Source organism: Rhinolophus sinicus, linkage group LG04, assembly GCF_036562045.2.
Source record: "Rhinolophus sinicus isolate RSC01 linkage group LG04, ASM3656204v1, whole genome shotgun sequence".
NCBI lineage: Eukaryota > Metazoa > Chordata > Mammalia > Chiroptera > Rhinolophidae > Rhinolophus > Rhinolophus sinicus.
In genome coordinates, this window is record NC_133754.1 from 47129408 (window position 1) to 47153446 (window position 24039).

The following is a 24039-nucleotide window of genomic DNA, read 5'->3' on the forward strand; positions in this document are numbered from 1 at the left end:
AAGTGGGCTGAAGAGTTGGGCCGCAGGATGGAGGGAAGCACTAGGGAGACAAGGGACGAGTCCTCCTGGGAACAAAGCCTGATTTGGAGGCGCCCGCGCCGATTCTGGTGGCTACTGTCCGGCGCGCGTCTCCCGCCACGCTCACCGGGGCCCGGGTCTGGAGCGTGCCGTTGCCATCCCCTTGCCCCTGCTCGTCAGCCCCGGGGCCAGGGCGGTCACCAGTAGGAGTCACGGTCAGCTCCGGAATCAGACTCGGAGCCTCCCTCCCTCCCTCCCTCTCTCGGACCTTGCCAGCTGCCGCGAAAACCCAGACAGGCCCGGTGGTTCCGCGACCAAAAGGGGCCAAGGCTGGGACCACGGCGAGGGTTTCCTTTTCTGTTTTCTTATTTGCAATTGTCATTAATAATGATATGTACTCGTGCATTCCAAAGCTCGAATCGGGGCTCCCTCTTCTCCGGGGGAAAACTGCCCGCGTCCCACCCGCCCAGGCGTCTTGAGCACCCCGAACGTCCCAGGGCTGCTTGGAGGAGGCCACCGCGCCAGCCTCCGCCCACTCCCCCTGGCGGCCAACTCCAGCTTCCGGCCCGGGAGGGAGGACTGGGAGAGGGACCAGGACGCCGGTCTGCGGGGAAGCAGCGGGACGCCGGGCCCTGGGGAAGGAGGGCACGCGGGCCAGTGTGGCGGCCGGAGGGGTACGGACAGTGGGTGCAGCTGCGCTCCTTCCTCTCGTCTGGCGCCGCTTTCGCACCGCACACACCGGCTCAGCACCGCAGGTGCTGGTCTGCGCTACTGCCTCCTCCATCCCGGAGGCCTCCAAGCCCGACGGTGTCGCGAGCTTCGCAGAAGAGGGCAGTGGGAACTCCGCTCTCCTCCCCGGGAATTTAGGCTCGACACTAGCCGGTCCACGGGAGGACCCTTGGTATCTACCCGAGGCCTGCGGCCTCTGCCGGGCGAGAGGCTCAGGTCTGATGGAGGAGGAGGCCCGGGGGGCTTTGGGAGGGGTCGGGGGCGGACGGGGAGTGGGGGTAAGGACCGAGACCAGACCCGCTGGGGCTTAGAGCATCTGGTCTGGCCCTCAGGCATTTCCCCCTCAGTAAGTCACTTACCTGCTCCTGAGTTTCAGTGGCCTTACATACAGAGTATAGATCATAATAGTCGTCATATGTGTAAAGCTTTACTGAAGAGACTTTTTAAGATGTTTAGTTCTCTAAGCAAACTTGATCCTTAAAAATACTGATTTAAAATGTAACTGGAAAAGAATGTAACCTAGGCAATGAATATTGACTTTACAAATGGAACATTTGTTTTGCAAAACAGCTCCTGTGACTTTTAGAAATGGATACTCTAGCGGGGCATTTAGAGCTGGCTATTTTATGAAATTTTGTTTGCGCACAGTTAAACAACACTTTTGTTGCTTGTACCATGATCCTATAAATATATCATTAAATTGAGCCATAGGTCCCGTAGTCATTCTTATTAGTAAATCTTAATACAGCGTTGCCGCTCCTGGATTAGGGAACCTCAATTATCACAGGTGAGAACTAGGGAGAAAACTAGGGAGTAGAAGAAGAGGGCCTCTGGCTAAAACTCCTGTTCTTGATTTCTAAGGCCACTCTTGGTAAGCCCTCCTGGAATCTAGGCTCTTAAGCTTGGGTTTACAACAGTGCCTGGCATGATGTAGGCACTTAAAAATAAGTATTTGTTGATGATAGTGATAGGTTGGCCGGTAAAGGAATAGGCACGGTCAGGCAAGTTAAGAAAGTTTTTATTGTAAGAGACAAAGGTTTATCAGGCTGAGCAAAAGATGGCTACAGCCCAGGCTGCAGGCCTAAAGGAGACTTGCAGCCCCGAAGGAAGGGTGAGGAGGGTGTTATTGGGGCTGTGCTGACAGGGTAGCATTGTTTGAACAGAAAATGCTGACTGCCTGCAAGCTAGTAGCTGTTTTGTGGTGTTTACTGTTATCGCAAGTTTGGCTCTGTCTACAGGTGCAGGCCAACAGACATTTTGTTGTTTTCTTGCAGACATGGCTCTGCCTGTAAGTCAAGGTCTCTGAGACCCAGCATTCAGAGACCTAACGTTAAGTCAAGGTCTCTAACATTGAGAAACTTAACAGTTCTACAAATACTGGGCCCTATGGTTACAATAATCAGGAAAAACAGACTTGCAAGAGGCAGACATTCATATATACACACATATAAATATAAAATGGCACCCTGGTTAAGACCTGAAAGAAAGGTACCTGAGCATCTATACAGGGTGACCTGGTGTATTTTGAGGAGCAAAGAAAGTATCCCCAGAAAGTGAAATTTGAAGGATATCTGAAGGATAAATGAAAATTAACTTAAATAACGGTGGGTGAGTGGGAGTAGATGGCATTCAGAGAATGGAAAATTGGTCAGGTTGGGGGAGTGCAGAGGGAAAGGGGAGAGAGGGGGAATGATATGGGGCCAGATAAGAGTTGGCTTTTGGGTCTAACAGCAGAGAGTTTTAGGCTGAGGAGTTATACGATCATGTATGTATACATACTTTATTTTCTAATATCTATGCACAGGTCAGATTAGAAGTGTCAACTCATGGGAATGAAGTGAAGGGGGGGCAGAGCTAGGATTGGGAATGGTATTGGGAATGGTTTATAAATATAGGGACCAAAGAAGATACAGGCTGTGACAAATTGTGAGAGCTGAGGGCTGTGTAGTAGAGGAATAAACTGCTTCTCTAGCACCTCGCTATTTCCTGAGGCTATAATTATAATATAATGCAATAATTTGCGTCTGTAGTGATTCTTATCAGTAATAACTTGTGCTTAGTTCACTGGTAAGAAAGCCTGAGGATACAGTAATTCTAGTGCCCTTGGCCTCACGAATATTTCACTGAAGTGGGGAGGAAAGACAAGGATCAGACAAATAACCGTAGTATGGATTAAAAAAATAACACTATAGCAGTGTTTGGGTCATGGGATTTAGATAATTTTCACTTCTTCTGAAATATCTTTTGGTACTTTGCAATATTTTCTGTAATTTATTTTTACTTTTGTGACAAAATATAAATATTACAGTTTTTCAAAGAGAAATTTCCGTAAACGGTTCAATGAGAAAGTTTTCATCCCGCTAAGTTTCCTCTTGGGTTTTATTGACCATCAATATAAAATATGCTGTTATGTTGAGGATCTTCACTTTTTGGTAAAAGTGCAACCGAAGGGATCGTTCTTGGTCGGTGATCCCTATTTAAAAGCAAAGAAACCGAAAACAAATGAGAAAATGAAACTGTTAAACTTTTTATTAATCAGGTGCTATGTTCTTTCTTGTCTTTAGCTTCCAGGAAACTTAGCCCCTTTTGTGTACAAATGCAGTAATTTCCCTTTGCATATGTTTTTGATAGACATATTCTCCTATATATGTTCCAAATGAGCATCTTTCATAAAATCCCCACACTGCCACTCAGGGAGCTGGTCCCACAGACAAAATTCCATTAGCTCGGAGGAAGGAAGCTCTGGTAAAGTGGAAGCTAAGCTTGAGATGAAGAGACAACTAGGGCAGCCCCTGGAACAGTTCTGTCTCCCCCACCAGACGAACTCCTGAACCCTTTGCTTATTGCTCTACCATGACCGTACAGTCTTTCATGCCTCATCCTACTATAACCGATCCACAAAACCCCGATGCTACAAATAATAAACCACACTGGTTCTTAGAGAAAGGCATGAGGATAACAGATATGTAGAAAATGTTCCTTTAGGACATCTGCTCAGAATCAGAAAAAAAGAACTCAGAAAAGCCCCGAGTTTGGTCCGTACAACCTTAGATGCTCAGCTTCTCTTTGCGTCTTCCTCCTCTGGCACCATCATACCTGGAGATGAGGAAGCAGGAGAAAGCATAACAGATTCCTGTCTGGAGATCCACTATACTTACTCCTGGGATTTCTTGACTAAAAAATAAAGTTTCCAAAGTGAAACCATGAGAGGTTCCATCTTTGGCGGTGAAGCTCCTGCCGAGCAGAGCCTCCTGCCAATAACTATAAACTCTGCACAAATTACTAAAAAATCACTACCTGAAGGTTATAAATAGAGAGCATTTACGCATTTCTTAAAAAGAAAGAAAATGGAATCTGTTCTAGGATATGTGGAGTCCTCCTCGTATGAAGGTCTATTTCCTTAAGTTACATGGAGGACATGCAGGACTTTTCATTAGTTTGTTCTCACACACTCAGGGTAATCATCTTCATAGGTTTTTGCCATTCAATATTTGTATGATGGTTTTACATAATTGTTTCCTGTAACCTGTGAAACTTATTTCTAATTTTTTAAAGTAAGCAAATGAGCAGAGATATTAACGGGTAAACATCAAACTGGTCACCCGGGGTGAGCTGAACCTCTTGAGTGCTGCTCCCTCACTAAAGCCCTCGATGCTTTGCTCTGGCATCAGGTTGCCTTGTATATCACCTGTAATGGGTTCCTTCACCAAGGTCTTTCTTTTGTGTAAATCTTCAGTTTCCTTGGTGCTCCTGGCTGTTATTTAAACTTTTCTCTCTTTTCTTCCCTAAAGGAATCAATTTAGACTTGAAATTCAGTTTTTCCTGAAACTGATCAGAAGTTGGTGACAACCTGGATTGGATCCTGTTTTTTGTCAGGTGACAGATATTTAAAACATTTAAATTCTGTATTTTTTTGTTGATTTAAATCTGTGCTCATTATCCATTATATATCCTTTATGCCTGTATGCCTTTTAAAATAACCTTGGATTTATTTTTCTAGACAGCTTAATTGAGATATAATTCACACACTATACAATTCACCCATTTAAAGTGTACAGTTCATTGGCTTTTAGTATATTGACAAAGTTGTGCATTCATCCCCACAGTCAATTATAGAATATTTTCATTACTTCAAAAAGAAACCCATCATCCCCCAACCTCCTCTTAACCTCCACTCATAGGTAACCATTACTCTACTTACTGTCTCTATGGAATGGATTTCCTTATTCTGGACACTTCATATAAATGGGATCATACACTATCTGGTCCTTTGTCACTTAGCATAACACTTTCAAGGTTCATCCATATGGTATCTTGGGTCAGTACTTCATTTATTTTTATTGCCCAATAGCATTTCATTATATCGATATGGTATATTTTATTTATCCATTCATCAATTGATGGATGTTTGGATTGTTTCCACTTTTTGGCTATAGTGAATAATGCTGCTGTGTACATTTGTGTAGAAATATGTTTTTACTTCTTTTGGAGATATACCTAGAAGTGAAGTGGCTGGATCATATGGTAACTCTAAATAAATATTTGAAGAACTGATTTCCAAAGTGATTGGACCATTTTGCACTTCCATTAGCAATTTATGAGCATTTCAATTTCTCCGTATCCTCAACAACCCTTATTATTATCTGTCTTTTTTATTATAGCCATATTGGTGGGTGTTGGTTGGTATCTCATTGTGGTTTTGATTTGTATTTCTGTGATGGCTAATGATGTTGAGCTTCTTTTCATGTTTTTATCTGCCATTTCTATATCATCTTTGGAGAAGTAGCTATTCATATTCTTTGTCAATTTTTTTAAAAAATATTTTTTTATTGGGGAAGGGGAACAGGATTTTATTGGGGAACAGTGTGTACTTCCAGGCCTTTTTTCCAAGTCAAGTTGTCCTTTCAATCTCAGTTGTAGAGGGTGCTTCTCAGCTTCAAGTTGTTGTTCTTTCAGTCTTAGTTGTGGAGGGCACAGCTCAGCTCCAGGTCCAGTTGCTGTTTTCTAGTTGCAGGGGGCACAGCCCACCATCCCTTGCGGGAGTCGAACCGGCAACCTTGTGGTTGAGAGGATGCGCTCCAACCAACTGAGCCACCTGGGAGCTCAGCGGCAGCTCAGCTCAAGGTGCCATGTTCAATTTTAGTTGCAGGGGGCGCTGCCCACCCTCCCTTGCGGGACTGGAGTTGTTGAGAACCGGCAACCTTGTGGTTGAGAGCCCACTGGCCCATGTGGGAATCGAACCGGCAGCCTTCGGAGTTAGGAGCATGGAGCTCTAACCGCCTGAGCCACTGGGCCGGCCCTCTTTGTCAATTTTTAATTGGGCTATTTGTCTTCATTATTCTAATACACTATTTTCAAGTAATTTTTTGATAGGACAGACGGTCATTGATCATAAATCTAGGCATATAGTACATATAGTACTTGAAAAATAAATGCTTACTGAATGAAGGCATATAAAGCACTTAGTGTATTTTTTCAGGTTGTTTTTAGTATCTGGTGGATTGTTGATCTCTCTTCTCTCTCCCTCTTTTCTTAGACCATTTTTCAGCTCTCAAGTTTTTGTAGAATGCTATAAACAGTTGTCACAGTTATTTTTCAAGAAACAGAGAGTTGCAACTTCCTCATCGTAACAGAACTTTTATAATTGCATTCAATGCCTAACGTTGCAGAAGCAAAAAGGGCAAATTATTCTGGAAATGGTGAGCACAAATCTGAGAGGAAGTCTCCTGAAGAGAACCTACAAGGTGCTGTACAATCTTTCTGCACTCATGCCTCAGGAGCACCCTTGGGTCCCAAAGGAGATGGTCATTATCCGTGGAGCTGTCCCGTGACCCATACTCGAGAGAAAATTTATGCCATCTGTTCAGACTATGCCTTTCTCAACCAGGCAACCTCAATCTATAAAATGCCAAATCCAACCCACTCCTCTTGCCTATCTGATAGTACCTCTTTATCTGCTGGAAATAATTCATCAAGATATATTGGCATCCCGACCAGTACATCAGAAATCATCTACAATGAGGAAAATAGCTTGGAAAACCTATCCAATAGCCTGGGCAAGCTACCTCTCGCATGGGAAATTGATAAATCTGAATTTGATGCAGTGACCACAAATTTGAAGCACAAATCAGGTAAGAAAGGAGCCATGAAGTTCACATGTGAACATAGTAAAAAAAAATATATTATCTTGTTCAAACTTGCCATTAAACATGCTTTCCTTTTATAATACTGAACGGGGGACATTGCTATCATTTTGTCTGTCATTGTAGTTAAAAAAATAACCTTATAATAGGACATGTGGTTCATTGATCTGTTGCCACTGGAAACTTCAGATGTTTTGAAAGTTTTGAAAAATCTAGGGTGCTGTAGAATACAGATTTTACAGATAAGTACATAATTTAGAGATGGTTAGTGAGGTAGCTAGAATAACATACCACTATTTCGTAGTTTTGCAGGGACATGAATTTATATTTCCCAATTAAACACCTAGTTTTCTTTTCTACCATATAACATTGAGGCATTTTTGTTGTTAAAACTTTTTGTGTACCCAGCAAGGTTTCCAGGTACCACTGAGTAGGTTGTGTACTGCACAATTTGAGTGATGTTTGACTAGGGAGTTCACCTAGGGTGCAAAACCTTCACCGTTGCAATGTGGTGATCCTCTGGCAGATACTAATGCTTTGCCTTCTTTCTTTTGAACTCACAGTAACCCAGGAATTTTATGAAGTAGGTACTGTTATCCCCATTTTTTAGGGGAATACATTGAGGTTCAGAGGGGACAAGTTGCCTGCTGAAATTTTCATAGCTGGTAGGAAGAAGTAGTAGTAGAACTAGGATTTGTATTTCACTTCTAGGGTTCTCTGATCATTTTGTAAAACCACCATTTGTCTGCTTGTTCATTTGTAAAATCAACTTGTTTCATGGAATGTTATGTAAATTGTAATTGTTGGGGTATCAGGTTATTTCACTTTGTGTCTATATTTATGAGTGATTGGTCTATGATTTTTATTGTAATGTCTTTTTCAGGTGTTGGACTTAAGGCTATGCAGGTCTCTTAAGACAAGTTGGAAAGTGTTTTCTGAAAAATTTCCTGTTTTCCTAAAAATCTCTCACTTTTATTATGGGGTTGTCTTGATTCCCATTAATTATGTCAAATTTTATTTTGTCTATTTTATCTAAGTTGTCAATGTGTTGGCATAAAGTTGTTTCTAACAGTCCATTTTATCTCTAGATCTAAAGTCGATATGGTTTTTAGTGATAACTCCTCTTTCATTCCTGATGTTGGTCATTTATGTTCTTTTATTTATTTATTTTTTCTAGCTAGAGGTTTATTGGTTTTGTTCATTTTCTCCAGTAACCAGTTTTCAGCTTTGTTAATTTTCTTGTTTATTTTCTATTTTATTAATTTCTGCTTTTTATTATCTCCTTCCTTCTTCTTACTTTGAATTTACTTTGCTCTTCATTTTCTAATTTCTTGATTCAGACTTCTACTATAAGCATTTAATGCTCTAATTGCTCTCTAAATACTGTTTTTAGCTGTACTGCATACATTTTGATACACTTTATTTTTATCATTTAATTTGAAGTATTTTCTAATTTTCCTTGTGATTTCTTCTTTGACATATACATTATTTAGAATGATGCTGTGTAATTTCTAGATATTTGGAGTTTTTCTAAAAATCGATTTCTAATTCAATTCCATTGTGGACAGAGGACATACGATCTCAGTGTTTTTAAATTTATGGAGACTTGTTTTATGACCCAGTGTACGATCTGTGTTGGTGAATGTGCACTTTAAAGGAGGGTGCATTTTGTAGTTGTTAGATGGAGTGTTTTCTAAATATTTATTGAGTCAAAGTGTTTGAAAGTGTTGCTCGTACTTTTGTGTCTATACTTAATTTTTGTCAAGTTTTAGCAATTGCTGAAAATGGGGTGTTAAAAATCTCCGACTATGATTTTGGAGTTGTCTTTTCTCCATTTAATTCTGTTGATTTTTGTTATCATGCAATATGAAGGTCTGTTATTAGGTATGCACATGTTTATGCTTTTTTATTTCTTCTTGAATTAACCTTTTTATGATTATGAAATGTTCCTCATTATTCCTGGCAATATTTCTTGTTCTGGAAGCTGCTTTGTTTAATATGTATATAGCGACTCTAGCTTTCTTTTGACTAGTTTTTGCATGGTATATCTTTTTCCATCCATTTATTTTCAACCTGTGTCTTTTTTTATATAAAGTACATTTCTTAAAGATAGCTAAATATGTTCAATGAATTGTTTATTTCAGATATTGTGTATTTTAGTTCTAGAATTTACGTTTTTAAATAGTTTCTGTTTCTTGTATTGGATTTACTATTTTTTCATTCATTACTACAACATTTTATCTATCTCATATAGCATAATTATAATACCCACTTTAAAATCTTTATCTGCCACTTTTAAAATCTGGGTCATCTCAGAGTTCGTCTTCTCTTTTTTCTTGAGAATGTGTCACATTTTTTTCAGTTTCCTCACATGTTCAGTAATTTTTGGGTTATATCCTAAATATTGGGAATGTTATGTTATGATAACTTTGGATTCTGGTATATTCCTCCGTAGAGTGTATTTGTTTGGTTTTGTTTGATTTAGCAGCAATTAATTTGGTTGGATCCAGTCAACTCTGTCTCTTGAAGACATCTTAAATCTCAGTTCAGTTCTTTTAGCCTTAGCTGTACTGTTTGGGATCTGCTCCGTGTGTGCATGGTTCAGGGGTCAGCTTAGGATTTGGACCAAATTTATACAGAGAATTTGGGCCTCCCCTTCTCTGGCTTTCTTCTTTCTGGGGTCCTTCCTCCTTACTTTCCAGTGATTGTGATTGCCAGGAAGATGGTAGGTATTCTACTTTTATTCACTATCCTCATGCCTTTCTGTGAAAGCCAGTGTGGTGAATATGGGCATATAGATGTATGTATATATGATGTTGGGGCTAAATGGGTGTGTTGTGGGCAGTGTGAGCAATGGAAGAAGGAACATGGCAGTGACCAGGGGCAATGAGTTACTGGAGTTGATGGGAGAGGGGGACAGTCTTCAGGCATCGCTCTTTTATCTTCCTCTCTCAAACTTAGCTTCCACTTTGACAGAGAGCTTTCTTTCTCAAATTGAATGGAGTTTTGTTTGTAGGACCAGCTTTCTGTGTGGCAATGTGGGGATGTTATGAAGGATGCTTATTTGGGACATACGTGTATATGCTTATTTAACCCCAGGGGCTCATGGGCATAAATAAGAGAGATCAGAGGGCAGGCTTAGGTAAGTATTAGAGGAAAGTATGTGGGTAAAGACCGCTTTGGGTTGCTGAGGTCACAGATTACCATGCTTCATTAGCCTCTGAAACTCTTAAGTAGCTGGGAAAACTCTGTAGGGAATTAAGGCATTATTGGGCAATGAAGACATGTCAAGAAATGGTGGGAAGTAGGTTTTCCATCTCCTGGTTCTTTAGAATTTACTTACTAGTAATGGAAATTTGTCAGAGTGAGGTTTAGCTCATGTTTGCCAATGGTTTAGCTCTGTGAGAAATTTTGTGTTCTCTGTGAAGACTTACAAAGAATAACTAGAGGGAAGGGGAAAATATCAACTTGTTTCTAAATATTATAGTGTTTGTTACTATGACACCGTACAAAAATTAGAGAAATTCCCTGTGTATCAGTAGTTTTTGAATTCCACCCGGTTTCGGGTGCCAAATGATTTCATCGTAGAGCATCCTAAATGAATAAAATGAACAATTTTCCATGTTTGTTTTCTGGGCATATAGCTATATAACTTGTTTCATATTTTATGAGTAACTCATAAAAATAAAATACTAGCTTTTGTTTAATTTTTATAACATTTGATTATTTCATTATATTTGTGATATTATTAAAGTATTTGAGCATACACAGCTGTCTGAAATGTTAATGGTATTTTATTGAAATGAGGCTTGGATGTTATTTATTATTATATAGTTTTTTCACTGACTAGTCCATTAGCATGGTTCAGAAATAAAAAGCATAAAAATTAAACAGTATCTAACTCATTTTTTGTGTTCCTTTGGTCTAGCTACCAATTCCCCTCCCCCCGTAGGTAACCACAGTTCTTTGTCTTACCTGTCTTTTTTGGTGGGGAAGGGGAGAGAGAGAGAACGAATATACACGAAGACAGGAAACTTTGTTTCATTTTTAATCTATTTTGTGGTCTCTGTAGGCCTGGAGATATTTTTAAACATCACATCATTGCATTATGGGATCTAGTGTTTTTACTTTCTTAACGGAGTTACATTAATGTGGTCTTATTGTTTTATAGAAAGGATTCAATTTCTGGAAAGTGGGCTAGTTAAATGTTTTACTGTTGGTAATTTGATTTTCTAAATTAAAGATTTTGTGATTGATTCTTTTACTAGCTAAGTGACTGGCTTGGGAATTAGGAAATGCAAATCTGACAGGAAATTATATTCATGGTTGTTTAAATTTGTTTTTATTCTCTCTCCTTAAAGTAGGAGAATATTCTTGAAGATATATACAGAGGGTGCCCAAAAAATGTATACACATTTTAAGACAGGAAAAAACTGTATTAAAATTGTAATACTCAGTATATACCGATAACAAAAGATGAAGACAAGTCATGTGTATATATTTTTTTGGCACCCCTGGTATATTTATTCAATATATTTACAAATATCATTTTTAGAACTAGTGGCAGTTACTTTTTAATTTTGTTTCATAATTAATTGTATTGCCCTGGCAGTTTATTTCATCTTAAGCATTTTGCTTATTTTATACTCTTGTATTCTAGGCAACGTAAAGAAACAAATTTCCAAGAAAAAAACTTCAGATAAAAAAGGAAGACATCAAAAGGAGTGGCCTCAGTATTCTCCTCTTGAAGATATTAAGCAACGAAAAGTATTAGACCTCAGACGATGGTAACCACTAAAAATTGACTTTTTTCCCCTTAACTACAATACCATTGTCATACCTAATAAAGTTAACAATATTTCCTTAGTATCTAATTCCCAGGCTAAATTTAAATTTCCCAGATTGTTCTGAAAATATCTTCATGTCTGGTTGTTCAAAGTTGGACCCAATCATGAACAATAATACATTGTGTTTGCTTATTGTGTTGTGACCCATCTGTCACTCTTAATCTAGAACAGTCTCTACCTCACTCTCCCGTCCCTTTTTTTAATTCTAGGAGTTTGACTTAGTGAGGAGACTTGGCTGGATATCTTGTAGAATGTCCTACCTTCTGGAGTTGTCCGATTTTTTTTCCTGTTGTCTAAATTATTCATATAACCTCAGTATTTCCTGAAAACTGGAAGTTAGATATAAAGACTTGATTAGATTCTTGTTGAACACTTTAGGCAAGAATACTGCCTAAGTGATCCCGTGTCCTTCATATTACCTCAATATCAGGAGGTACATAGTTATCTGTTTATCCAATATAGAGATTCTAAGAGTGATTACTAGATTTAGGAGGTGACAGCCTTAGCCCACATTGTCAAGTTAGTTTTTTCCCTCTGCCACCATCAAGTAATCACTGGGGTGACAGTGGCGTTAAACTAATACCCTGTCCCTATCAACTTTTCCACCTAGTGATTTTAGCCAAATCCATTGACTATCCTTGCCAGAATCCTTGTTGCAAATGGTAATATCTCAAAATTCTATCAGTTTTTTTCTGACTTTACTAGCTGGCATTCTTCTAATAAGAAGAGATTTCTCTTTTAACAACTAGGGCTATTTGGTTACCTTAAAATACAGCTTTAAAATTACTAACCTCTGATGTGAGGTTTTAAAAATTCTTTTGTATGAGTTTTTAGAAATATTAGATTTTTTTTTCACTTATTTAATAAATATTAGATCCTTAGCTGTGGGCTGAGAATACAGAGATGCGCAAAACATGGTCTTTGTTCGCTTGAGGTTTAAAATCTAGTTGAGGAGAGGGAACTAAACAGAAAAATATAAAATATTTCAGGTAATTTGTCTGATGGTGGGTATGAATAAAGAACCAACATGAGAGGAAGTAATGATTACCAGAAAGCTTCACTGAAGAGCTGGATCTGAAGAGAGGAAATCTGAGGGAACTAAGGGTCTAGGGGCCTTGAATGAATGCTAGGGATGTGTCTGGCATGTTGGTAATGACGGGTAGACCAGCTTGTCTGGAGTGAGGCTCTCAGGGAAGCTAAGAAAATTGCCCAACATCACATGGTGAATAAGTAGATCATGTACTGAAACCTGAGAGCCAGATTCTGCAGTCCTTTTTCATGATCTATTTCTTGGATATCAGGCTAAGGATTTAGATTTTTCTTTCCCTGTAGGGTAAAGATAAGCCATTGATGATTTCTTAACAAAAGGATACTTACAAAGATAAATTGGTAGTAGTTTGTATGAAGTGTATTGGAGAAGAAACACTAGAATCAAAAATATTTTAATTTCTTTGGGGCAAGGCTTTGCCCATTTTTGTTTCTAATTCCTTAGATTTAAGATTTGTTTTAATAACAAATATGGGTAATTATGTTTTAAGAGAGTAATATGTGAGACCATAAAGACTTGAATGAGGAAGGAAAGATAGGAGAAATAACCCCCGGGAGAAAATTACCAGGACAACAAGCTATTCCTTTCCCACTGAGAATATTACATGATTAGGGTTGGAATGGAAAGACCCATACAAGATAGTAGAATGTCAGTAAAAGTTTTAAGCTGGTCAGAGCAAGACCAATAAACAAGTTTAGATTGATAAAGAAATATGAAAAATCTTAAGGATGCCTAGGGTTGATCCCAAGGCTTTTCGAAGAATTGTTGAAGATGAGAAGGGGAGATTTAAATATGATAGAATAAGGTCTTTCTACTCCACTCCTTTCCTCAGACCCATGAAAACAATAAGATGAAAAATAGGGAAAACGCTGTCTTCCCTGAAACAAATAATGAAGTCCCTAAACCACAGGCTCTAATACATACTTATCAAATTCTGTCCATAAACTACTACTGGCCTCAGACAGTGCAGGTTTCCCTAAAGTTCATGTGACAATCCTGAAACCATCCGGTGATCCCTCCGTTTAAATCTTGGGGTGTGAGCAGTTACATCAGGGGAGAAACATCTGAGTCCTTCGTGGAGATCCAGGTCAGCACTGCAGAAATCCAGGGAGGGGTTGTGGAAGGAGACATGGTGTTGATTGACACTTCATTATCTTACTCCTGAACTTCCACCTGAGGACATTGCCTCTAATGAATTGCTGGGAAGGTGATGATTGCAAGAGTTGAACGCATGGCCACACGCTTCCTGATTTTAAAACATATTACAAAGATATACTAATTAAGGCTGGCCCGGTGGCTCAGGCAGTTAGAGCTCCATGCTCCTAACTCTGAAGGCTGCCGGTTCGATTCCCACATGGACCCAGTGGGCTCTCAACCACAAGGTTACCAGTTCAAGTCCTCGACTCCTGCAAGGGATGGTGGGCAGCGCCCCCTGCAACTAGAAAAACGGCAACTGGACCTGGAGCTGAGCTGTACCCTCCACAACTAATATTGAAAGGACAACAACGTGAAGCTGAACGGCACCCACAACTAAGATTGAAAGGACAACAACTTGCAAGAAAAGGCCTGGAAGTACACACTGTTCCCCAATAAAGTCCTGTTCCCCTTCCCCAATAAAATCTTTAAAAAAAAAAAAAGATATACTAATTAAAACTGATACCGGCGTAAAGACAAACACATAGACCAATGCAACAGAATAGAGAGTCCAGAAATAAACCATCATGTAAGTGGGCCAAAAAATCTTCGTCAGGGTTGCCAGGACCACAGAATAGGGAAAGGATAGTCTCTTCAGAAAATGGTGCTGGAAAAAGTGGATACTAACATGCAAAAGAATGAAGGTGGGCTTTACTTCACATTCATATACAAAAATTAACCCCAAATGGATTAAGACATAAATGTAAGACCTAACGCTATAAAACTCCTAGAAGAAAACGGGAAAAGCCATTGGATTTGGCCATGATTTCTGCGATCTGACAAAAAAAGCACACCTAACAAAAGCAAAAATAGATGGGACCACATTAAAGTTAAAAACTTACGTGCATCAGAGGAAACTATTTAAACAGCGAAAAAGGCAACCTATGAAATGGGAGAAAATATATGCAGATCATATATCTGATAAGGGTTTAATATCAGAAACATAAAGAACTCTTACAACTGAAGTTGCAAATAATCATGTATGCAGATCAACTAGGAGGTTGCACTGAAATTTTAGTACTTGGTGTCTAAATTTATATGCCATTTTTTTCCCCATTGGTTTGGATAGCATCCACTTTAGTAGTTATACTTAGCTATCTTTATTAAAACGAATGATTTATTGTTATGCATTTATGATGTTTGAAAAATATAAAAATATTTTAAGTGAATAAAGATTTTATATTAGTTTAAATGATCAAAATTTTCATTATGTTGACACTTTTAGTTGCCATGAGTGTTATATTTCTCCATGCATATTTTGTGTTCATTCAACTGAAGAAAACAGTCTTTTATTTTCTCAGGTACTGCATAAGCCGACCACAATATAAGACTTCTTGTGGTATCTCCTCCTTAATTTCTTGTTGGAATTTCTTATATAGCACAATGGGAGCTGGAAAGTAAGTATGTTAATTTATTGGTATCTCTAAACTTCAAATTCAAGTTATTCTGTGTTGTTTTTTCTATAATGGAAGGTTTTTAAGAATAGATTTTTCATAAATTGAGATAAAACTACTGTATTTTGTTACTAAGCCTTTTAGGTGAAAATATATGCGTGTATTTTTGATAAAATAAAAATTTTAAATATTACTAAAATTGTTTGCAAATCAGACATATTAACACTGAGACAGGTTCTATTTGCATATGATTGGAATTATAAAATGAACGTCAATGTTTCTTTTGTAGTCTTCCACCTATTACCCAAGAAGAAGCTTTACATATTTTGGGCTTTCAACCCCCATTTGAAGATATTAGATTTGGCCCTTTCACTGGAAATACAACACTTATGAGGTACGAAGCCCTTGCTTAGAGGCAATACCTTATTTCTAGTTATGCAAAATAACAATGGTATAGATGTATATTGATGGTAAACTATCCAGCTGCCAGGCCCCAACCTCTGGTAGGTAATGCGAAACGTGGGCTCTGCTTGAATTTCTCTAGAAGTAGAATAAGACTATCTTTGTTATAGAACTATTGCTATGAGCAAATCTTCTTGTTATTTTCAGATGGTTTAGACAAATTAATGACCACTTCCACGTAAAAGGATGCTCGTATGTTCTATATAAGCCTCATGGGAAGAATAAAACAGCTGGTGAAACTGGTAGGTAAACATATTGAAGACTTACACACATGCACACGTGTGCACGTGCACACATACATGTATATGCTTTAGGTTCCATCTCAAAGATTGGCTGTTTTGATTAATGGGACATTATATAATCTGTAAACACAGTGTTATATGTATATCTTTCTATCCAACAGTAAAATCATTATAGTAATCTGTGGGGGCACTTTTCAATATACAGTTTAATATTTTTAGCTGTTCTTACCTTTGCATGTAGAACTTTTAGATCTTCAAGGTACCTCATAAATACTACTTTGACACATTGTGTTGTTTGGGTCCCTGGTGTGTGTGTGTGTGTGTGTGTGTACACACTGATAAAAGTTTCAGGAAGCAGCAGGGAATTTATAGTTCCTTTTCCTAGAAGGGAATGCAAGGATATTAGGATATTTGATGTTAGAACTGCATAATAGCATAAAACAATAGGAAAATGGGCTATAAATGTGACAAAGTTCTATTATAGAATAGTCTTGGTTGTAACAGAATAATGGAGTTGTTTTTAAGGATTGTTTTAGTCGTATACTAATTAAATAATTTGCATTATTTGACAAGTTTCAGTTTTTAATTTGACAATAATTTTTTGACTTTACAAGCCAGAAAATTGTAATACAGTGTTAAAGAAAAAGTTATTCTGACATTTGTTAAAATGATAAGGAAGACTTTATTCAAGACTGCTGTAATAGGCGTATTGCAATAGAGGAAATTGATGGGCTCAATGCTGAATACAACAAAGGCAGCTGGGAATTTATAGCCAACTAGCAAAGTGAGGGGTCAGTGAAGGAGGCAACAAGGGTAGCAGGATTCTTGCTAAACTGGTCTAACAGAATTTTACAACAGGCAGGCCCAGGGCTTAGACCTCAAGGGTGGGGGATGAGCAACCTGATCAGATATCAAGGGTGAGGGATTCTTTCTAAACTAACTTAGTAGGAATCTTGCTAACTGGGTTCTGCAAGGATGGACACAGGCCAAGTTGAGGCCTAGTGAAGAAGAGGGCTCAGAGGAGCCTAACTAAAGTTTGGTGAAGGAGAGCGTCTTTGTCAAAAGACTTCTTGTTTACTTGGTATATAGTTTACCAAGGTCAAGGATTGAACATAGAGTTGCATATATTTCTGTTGACCTGTATCAGGTATGTCAAGTTGGTTACGAAGTCAAGCAAATTTGGCATTCACATTGGTTTCTACACATACTGGTCTTGTGACCTTGAACAAGGCAGTTGGACACTCACTTACTGAGCCCAGTGTAGACCTTTGTCTTTATATATGTGTACCTACCCAATACGGTCACTGTGAAGATAAAGGGAGACATGTTTATAATACATTTAGCCCCTTATTTGACACAGACTAAGGACTCAATAAATGTTAGCTTTTCTTCTTACTGACTAAATTCTGTGCGTTTGCAGGAGGTCTGTTCCTGTGGAAAGGGCAGCTCTAAATGGTATGTTAGTATTTTTTTTTTCCAGTTTCTAATGAAACTGTCAACACACTTCTCTCAATAATTGATCAGGCAATTAAAAACTAGGAGAGGATGTACTTTCCAATAGACATCAGTCTTTTTCATTTGAGGAATGGAATAAACAACCTATATTCCCTGTCTCCCCCCTCTTGGCAGGGGGAGAGGAGTGGTGGCTGCAGTTTCTTCAGTAAGTTTTAATGCTGTGTTTTCCCAGTTTTATTCCTGTTTTCCTATTTCCTATTCCTGTTTTTCCTATTACAATATTTGACTGTTTCTTTTTCTATGTGTATTTCCTGAAGGATGATTGATCTGCCTTTCTCCTTGGAATTGTCTTTCTCTTCAATAATCAGTGGTCCTGTGCGAGCTCTGCTTTATCTCTGAAGTTTTCCCTGCCACTGTAGGGGCCAATTCCTCTTAATTCCTGTAGTACTGATTATTTGCTTTTGTCGTGTGGCATTTGGCATATGCAGCCTTATATTATATTACATCTTTTTTTAATATGTCTGTCCAACTCCCTGACCGGAGAGACTGCCCTCAGTAGCCCTTTGATTCCATATATGATGCACTATGACCTCACACATATTACCCTAGAACGTCTGATTGTATTCAGAAGAGGAGTGGTACATGTGTCAAGTGAAAAAGTGTTTTCTGTTCTCTCTCATTGTGGAAGAAAGAGTTGCAGAAAAAAGCTTTTCTCATTTATCTCTGGGATATGTAGTAGGAAAAACTGTTGTCACTTGTTGCTGTTTGTTTAAAAAATTCTTTGAAGTGTACCTATCTTCTCTTTTTATTACAGTTATTTTTTAAGGACTGTTAGGCCTGTTTTCCACAATGGGCTTTAAGTTTTCCTGGGGCTTGTGCTTCTCTGATTTCATAACTCCCCAGCACTTGCTGATGTACTGATTTCCACTGGACCCTCAATAAATGTAAACTGAGCTCACTCATGGAATAAAAACAAAATCCAGGGATTTTTGATAAAATTAACAGATTTAATTGTTAATATAACTTGAAGTATTTTTTTCAGAGATGCAATTACAATAAAAGTTTGTGCTAAAAGTTGTCAACATTAGTTTCAAGCGATGCTTCACTTCTTATTCACTTAACATTTTTATTATTATTTTCTTACTATTATTTAGGTAACTTCAAACTGTTGGTTCACTTAGCTACCAACATCTGTGCCAGAGAAATCTAGATTCATTTTTTTTAATCATCTAGCCGGAAAATTATACTAATGTTCATGTATTTCATTTCTATTCTTCAGTAGGTATTGTAACTCATTATTTTTGCTTAACAGAGAGTAGTTACTTCTGCCCTATCCCGATAAAATTCATATATACCCTCACTGTGGCCATTGCTACCAGCTTACTACAGTGCATTAGCACATCTCAGGTGGACTATGCATTAAGATTTCATTTTCCTCAGCCACTGGTTTTCTCCATTTCATATTGGACACAAAGCCAGATCAATCTTCTTAATGTGCAGTGCTAATAGATCTCTTTCTTTTTTAAGAGCTCTCTAGTGCTTGCTTAAAGCATAAATTCTTTAGCATCATTCAAAGCCAATATAGATTGGCCTTCCACGGCTGTCCTACATGTATCAGTTGTATTTCAAAGATGTCAAGGGAATAAGAGCCTTGCAGGATGTTATGTTGCTGGGTTACAGAATCTGATTCTTGTCTTTGAAGGTGTAAAAATACATTCAAATAAATTTTTCTAGAGTTCTATATAGTGCTTCTCCAAATGATCAGGCTCTGTAGAACAAACTCACAATAAACTCAAAGGAGATCAGAATGCTGAGATACTAACTTAGAGTGAGAACTACAGTATCAAAAGCACCAGAATTCTCTTGTTGGCTGCTCAGGACATATACTCCTCCTCAGAGGACAGCAGGCCAGCTATTCTAGTAGTTTTTTTTTTTCCCTCCTTCCTACCATATAGATCAAGGCTATGCATTTGGTAGCAACTGCTTTGTCACTTAAGATTTTTTAGATATACTCTAGTGTGAACTTCTTTCTGAATTTGATTTCCATCGGTAACACATTTATGTGTCTTGTAAATAGAATTACTTTCTTGCATGGCCATTTTAACGTGTTAAATACTATATTTACTGTCTTTTATTTCAGAGGGTGATCTTTTTATGACCTTGAGCTTAAATTCTGGGGGATGCCCTATGGTAGGCTTCTCTGCACTATCATACCCTATAGTCTAAACCAGACTAATTGCTCTTCCCTGATGAGATCCTTCCCCTCTGGTGATTTTGTTTTCTCCTCATGCTCTTTCTTCTGTCTGGATTGTTGAAATCCTGCCACTTCATTAAGTTCCACCTTGGATGCCACCCCTTCTTGATTTCTCAGATCTGATGTACTCATTTTCTTTTGAATTATAGTATATCCCTTTATTGTGGCACTTTTATTTCACCCTATGTTAAAGTTACTTGCTTAATCTTCCCTATGAGGACCATTGGATATTCTACTGTGTATCTCTTGTTTCCTGCAGTTCCTGATATAATTAGTAGGTGCTCATGAACGGCTTACTGAATTGAGTTAAATGAAATTTTCTCTCTAGACTGGTGTCTCTCAAAATATGGTCCCTGCACCAACATCAGCATCATCTGGTAAATTGTTAGACATGCAAAGTCTTGGTCCGCAACCCAGACCTGCTGGGTCAGACACCAGTGGTCTGTTGTTTAACAAGCCCTGCATGCTCAAGTTTGAGAACTACTGCTATAGTCTTTCTAAAAGCTGCTATCCATCCTCTTTAGGAAGAGTTTGGTCTTCTATTGATAGGATTCATTGAACCCTGTGTCTATTCCAGGACGTTAAAATAATGACTAATCATGTTATACTAAAGCAGTCAGCTGTTTTGTGTTATATTTGACTTAAGAAAGGAGGAAAATATAAAATAAAGATTTCCATTAAAAAGTTACAATAAAAGTTATTTCATTAAAAGGCTTAGTTATTTGGGAAGAGTATTTGGCATTTTCACAATTTTTAAAAGATTTTAAGATTTTTTTCCTAAACCAATTGTTTTTGTATGAGGTATGACAATTAAGTTCGTGAACTTGTTGCAATGATGTTGTTAACCTTTTTTGATATCAGAGGGATTATTCATTATGAATTTGTACCAACTGGACCGTTAACCAAGTTTACTATCTGGAAGTGCTGAAAAGACTGCATGAAAAAGACGAAACGACCTGAACTTTTCGCCAATAATTCATGGCTCTTGCATCATGACAATGCACCAGCTCACATAGCACTGTCTGTGAAGGAGTTTTTAGCCAGGAAACAAATAACTGTATTGGAACACCCTCCGTACTCACCTGATCTGGCCCCCAATGACTTCTTTCTTTACCTGAAGATAAAGGAAATATTGAAAGGAAGACATTTTGATGACATTCAGGACATCAAGGGTAATACGACGACAACTCTGATGGCCATTCCAGAAAAAGAGTTCCAAAATTGCTTTGAAGGATGGACTAGGCGCTGGCATCAGTGCATAGCTTCCCAAGGGGAGTATTTCAAAGGTGACTATAGTGGTATTTAGCAATGAGGTATGTAGCATTTTTTCTACGATGAGTTAGCGAACTTAATTGTCAGACCCTGTAGACATCTTTTATATTTGTTGAATTTATGAGGAGTCTAAATCCACATATTTAAATTTGCTTACTGTCCTGGAACTTACCTACAATCAAGTACAAATAAAATATTGACCATCTTCTGAATTTTAGTTCTTATAATTCTTCGCTTAGAGCTACCATGAGTGTCAGTTTTTAATTTGTCAGGGGAACTCAACCAAAAACTGCAGAAAGACTTATCATTATGAAATAGAGATTTTAACAGAAAAGATCATCTTGCCATTGCAGGTATGCCTGATGGAGGCCATGAAGCAAAAATCTATGGGGAAAGTCTGGAGAAAGAGTTTCAGACAGAAATGTTATTGTCTCCATGGACTTGCAAATTCTGTGTGTCTGCAGGGGTGGAGGTGGGGTCCCGCCTCCTTGGCTCTGCTACTGCCATTGACCTGCTGTTCTTAGTGGTCTTCAGCTATGTCAGTGGCCAGAAAGTCGAACAGAGAAACAGCGACATGCAATGTTTCATCTTCTTCAACTATTTTTAGGATTTCCAGTTTTAATAGGCCATTTGTTAATGAATAATTTAGTTTCTTCCAGGAGATGCAAGTTACTGAAACCTCAGTTAATGGCTTTAAGTATTGAGTTCTGGTAAAAACTTGTTGCTTGTGGTACTACTCTTGAAATGGCCTCACCACTAATCTAGCTATGGGAAATACACAAGCAGTTAAAAGAGGATGCCTTGGTACCACCAGTCTGCCTCTACAGATGTTCTTATCTCATCACTTGGCTTGTGGAAGCTTTCCTCTGGTGTGTGTGACTTTTGTAGGATGATTAAATTGTGTGTTCATGGCACAAAGATTCCATGTTTGGGACTTCATTATTTGGAATTTCTAGTTATCCATATACCTCTGTGGTCTTCAAATTGGGATGTATTCACTACAGGAGCTGTGCGAGTTGGTCACTGTGGGAATAACGAAAATGTCTACATTTCATTCTAATTTAAATTTCCTACCTTTGTATATCTTTTATAAAGGCATATTAGTATAGTAATATATGCACATAGTTTCTAAACAACTGCTTATAATAGGCATGCTTATTTGGAAATTTCTAGTGACAGGTGTGCACAACTGTAAAAGATGAGACCATTGCCGTATGCCCTAGGTATTAGGTTTCATATGGTTACTAAATTTCATAGACAAGCTTGTGTGTTATTAGGAGGTTTTGGTAAGCAAGGCCATGTTTCAGTTCTTTAGTTTGCTATTTAGTTTATCTGAATTTCAGTCTAACGGGTAAAGCTGAAAATAAATTAATTAGTATTCTTTTGTATCACCAATAGCTTCTCATTTTTCCCTAGCAATGTCAGTGTGTTCTGAGTAATGTCTCTTCTGTCTTTCAGTCCTGTGTGTAAAACATGGACCGTGCTGCAGCTCCCTGAGTTTGTCTTTGTTTTTGTAGCTTCAGGGGCCTTGTCAAAGTTAACTCGTGGATTGAAAGATGAATCACTGGCTTATATCTATCATTGCCAAAATCATTATTTTTGTCCAATTGGCTTTGAAGCAACCCCTGTTAAAGCTAATAAAGCATTCAGGTAAGCATTTCTGTATTTTATGTGATACTTCACCATAAAATGTGTTGTAGAAAGCATTTAAGAAATATTTAATGCTTAGAATTGGGAGACTTGGTGATTTGCTTTCCTGTTGTAAGGTTATTCTTGAAACATTTTAGCTTCTTCTTTTGCAGAATTGCGTTTGGTTAATTGTACTTTGACATTATCCACTTAGACACTGTTGATCAGAGTCATGACAATAGAAAGTCATTTGAAAAATCACCTTTATGTTTAGTATAAAACAGTTGTAAAGGAGTTTATATGTTATGTCTCAGTATCTTCATTCAGCATCCTACATGAACATTGTGTTGTGGAATCTAGTGTCAAGAAGATTGTCACATTCTGAGTACATTAAAAAGCATTTCCCTTTTTGTGGTGAAAAACGTGGAATTTATCAGTGGTTCCCTTTTGTCCTGGCTACAAGGAAGCCTAGAGCCAATTTTTGTTTCCAATATCAGAACTCTATTACCTTGATGGTTGTATTTGTTTCTTTATTTGACCCAGAGTTTCTATTTTATTAATTATATATGTTTACATACAGGTAAACTTGTGTCTTTTTAGAAGAGATAGTCCATAAATAAGAAAGGGTGATCACGTTTTATTTTTTTAAATTAATTATTTATTGAATAATTAGGGTGACTGAATTGTAATATTTTTCTTCCTCCTTAGCAAGTTTTCTTCATAATGGGTTAAGGTAACGAATGCCAGCATAGTTCAAAGCATAGAAAGACGTGTCCTATTTGAGAGTGGTGAAAACAGAAGCCTTGCATACTTTGAGTGAAAGTATTGCTAAATATCATTATCCTCGTCCCTCATGTTCTGGTTTGTTCACCCCTGAGTCGGCGGCACTGGTAACTGAGGAGGAGGAAGAGGCAGGGCCGAAGGTCGGGCTGGGAGAATGTGGCTTGGTCACCTAGGGATAGGATGGGTTCTTTCAGGCTGGAGGCCATGTGGCCTTTGTGTCCCACTCAAGGCACTTGGTGGGGGTGGGGTTGGAGGGTTTGGGGGTATCCTGAGACAGGCAGGAGTGACCTGGGAGAACCAGGAAGCTGGACATGGCATTTTTGTGAATGTGGAGTAAAAGGGAAATGACTTGTTATCTCCAAATCCTGAAATGTTTTATTCATCTCTCTGGAGGTGAGGAATAGTTTCTTCTGTGGTTTCTTCATCCTGCACCTTCACCTTACTCCAGACACCTGTCACAAGTAAATCATGAAAAAATAGGTGCTTCTACTTATCTTCTATAGAAGAGAGTTCCTCACCTCCACCTATACCTAAGGATCAACTGACATGCTTTATTTTTTTAATTAAAA

At 38.3% G+C, this 24039-nt stretch overlaps 1 protein-coding gene across 4 annotated transcripts in view; it reads left to right on the forward strand.

The window, feature by feature from the left end:
- Positions 1–24039, forward strand: part of LOC109447059 (basic immunoglobulin-like variable motif-containing protein) — a 58608-nt gene that overhangs the window by 582 nt on the left and 33987 nt on the right. For 3 of the 4 annotated variants that reach the window (XM_074329510.1, XM_074329509.1, XM_074329511.1), the window contains exons 2-8: positions 4539–4623; positions 6284–6878; positions 11551–11677; positions 15281–15376; positions 15663–15767; positions 15983–16077; positions 22576–22708. In XM_074329510.1, coding sequence (XP_074185611.1) covers positions 6401–6878; positions 11551–11677; positions 15281–15376; positions 15663–15767; positions 15983–16077; positions 22576–22708 — 1034 coding nt within the window. In that variant the 5' untranslated portion in view covers positions 4539–4623; positions 6284–6400. Of the gene's footprint in view, positions 1–191; positions 964–4538; positions 4624–6283; positions 6879–11550; positions 11678–15280; positions 15377–15662; positions 15768–15982; positions 16078–22575; positions 22709–24039 lie in introns of those variants that run through there. The other variant, XM_019731038.2, reaches the window with a different exon arrangement.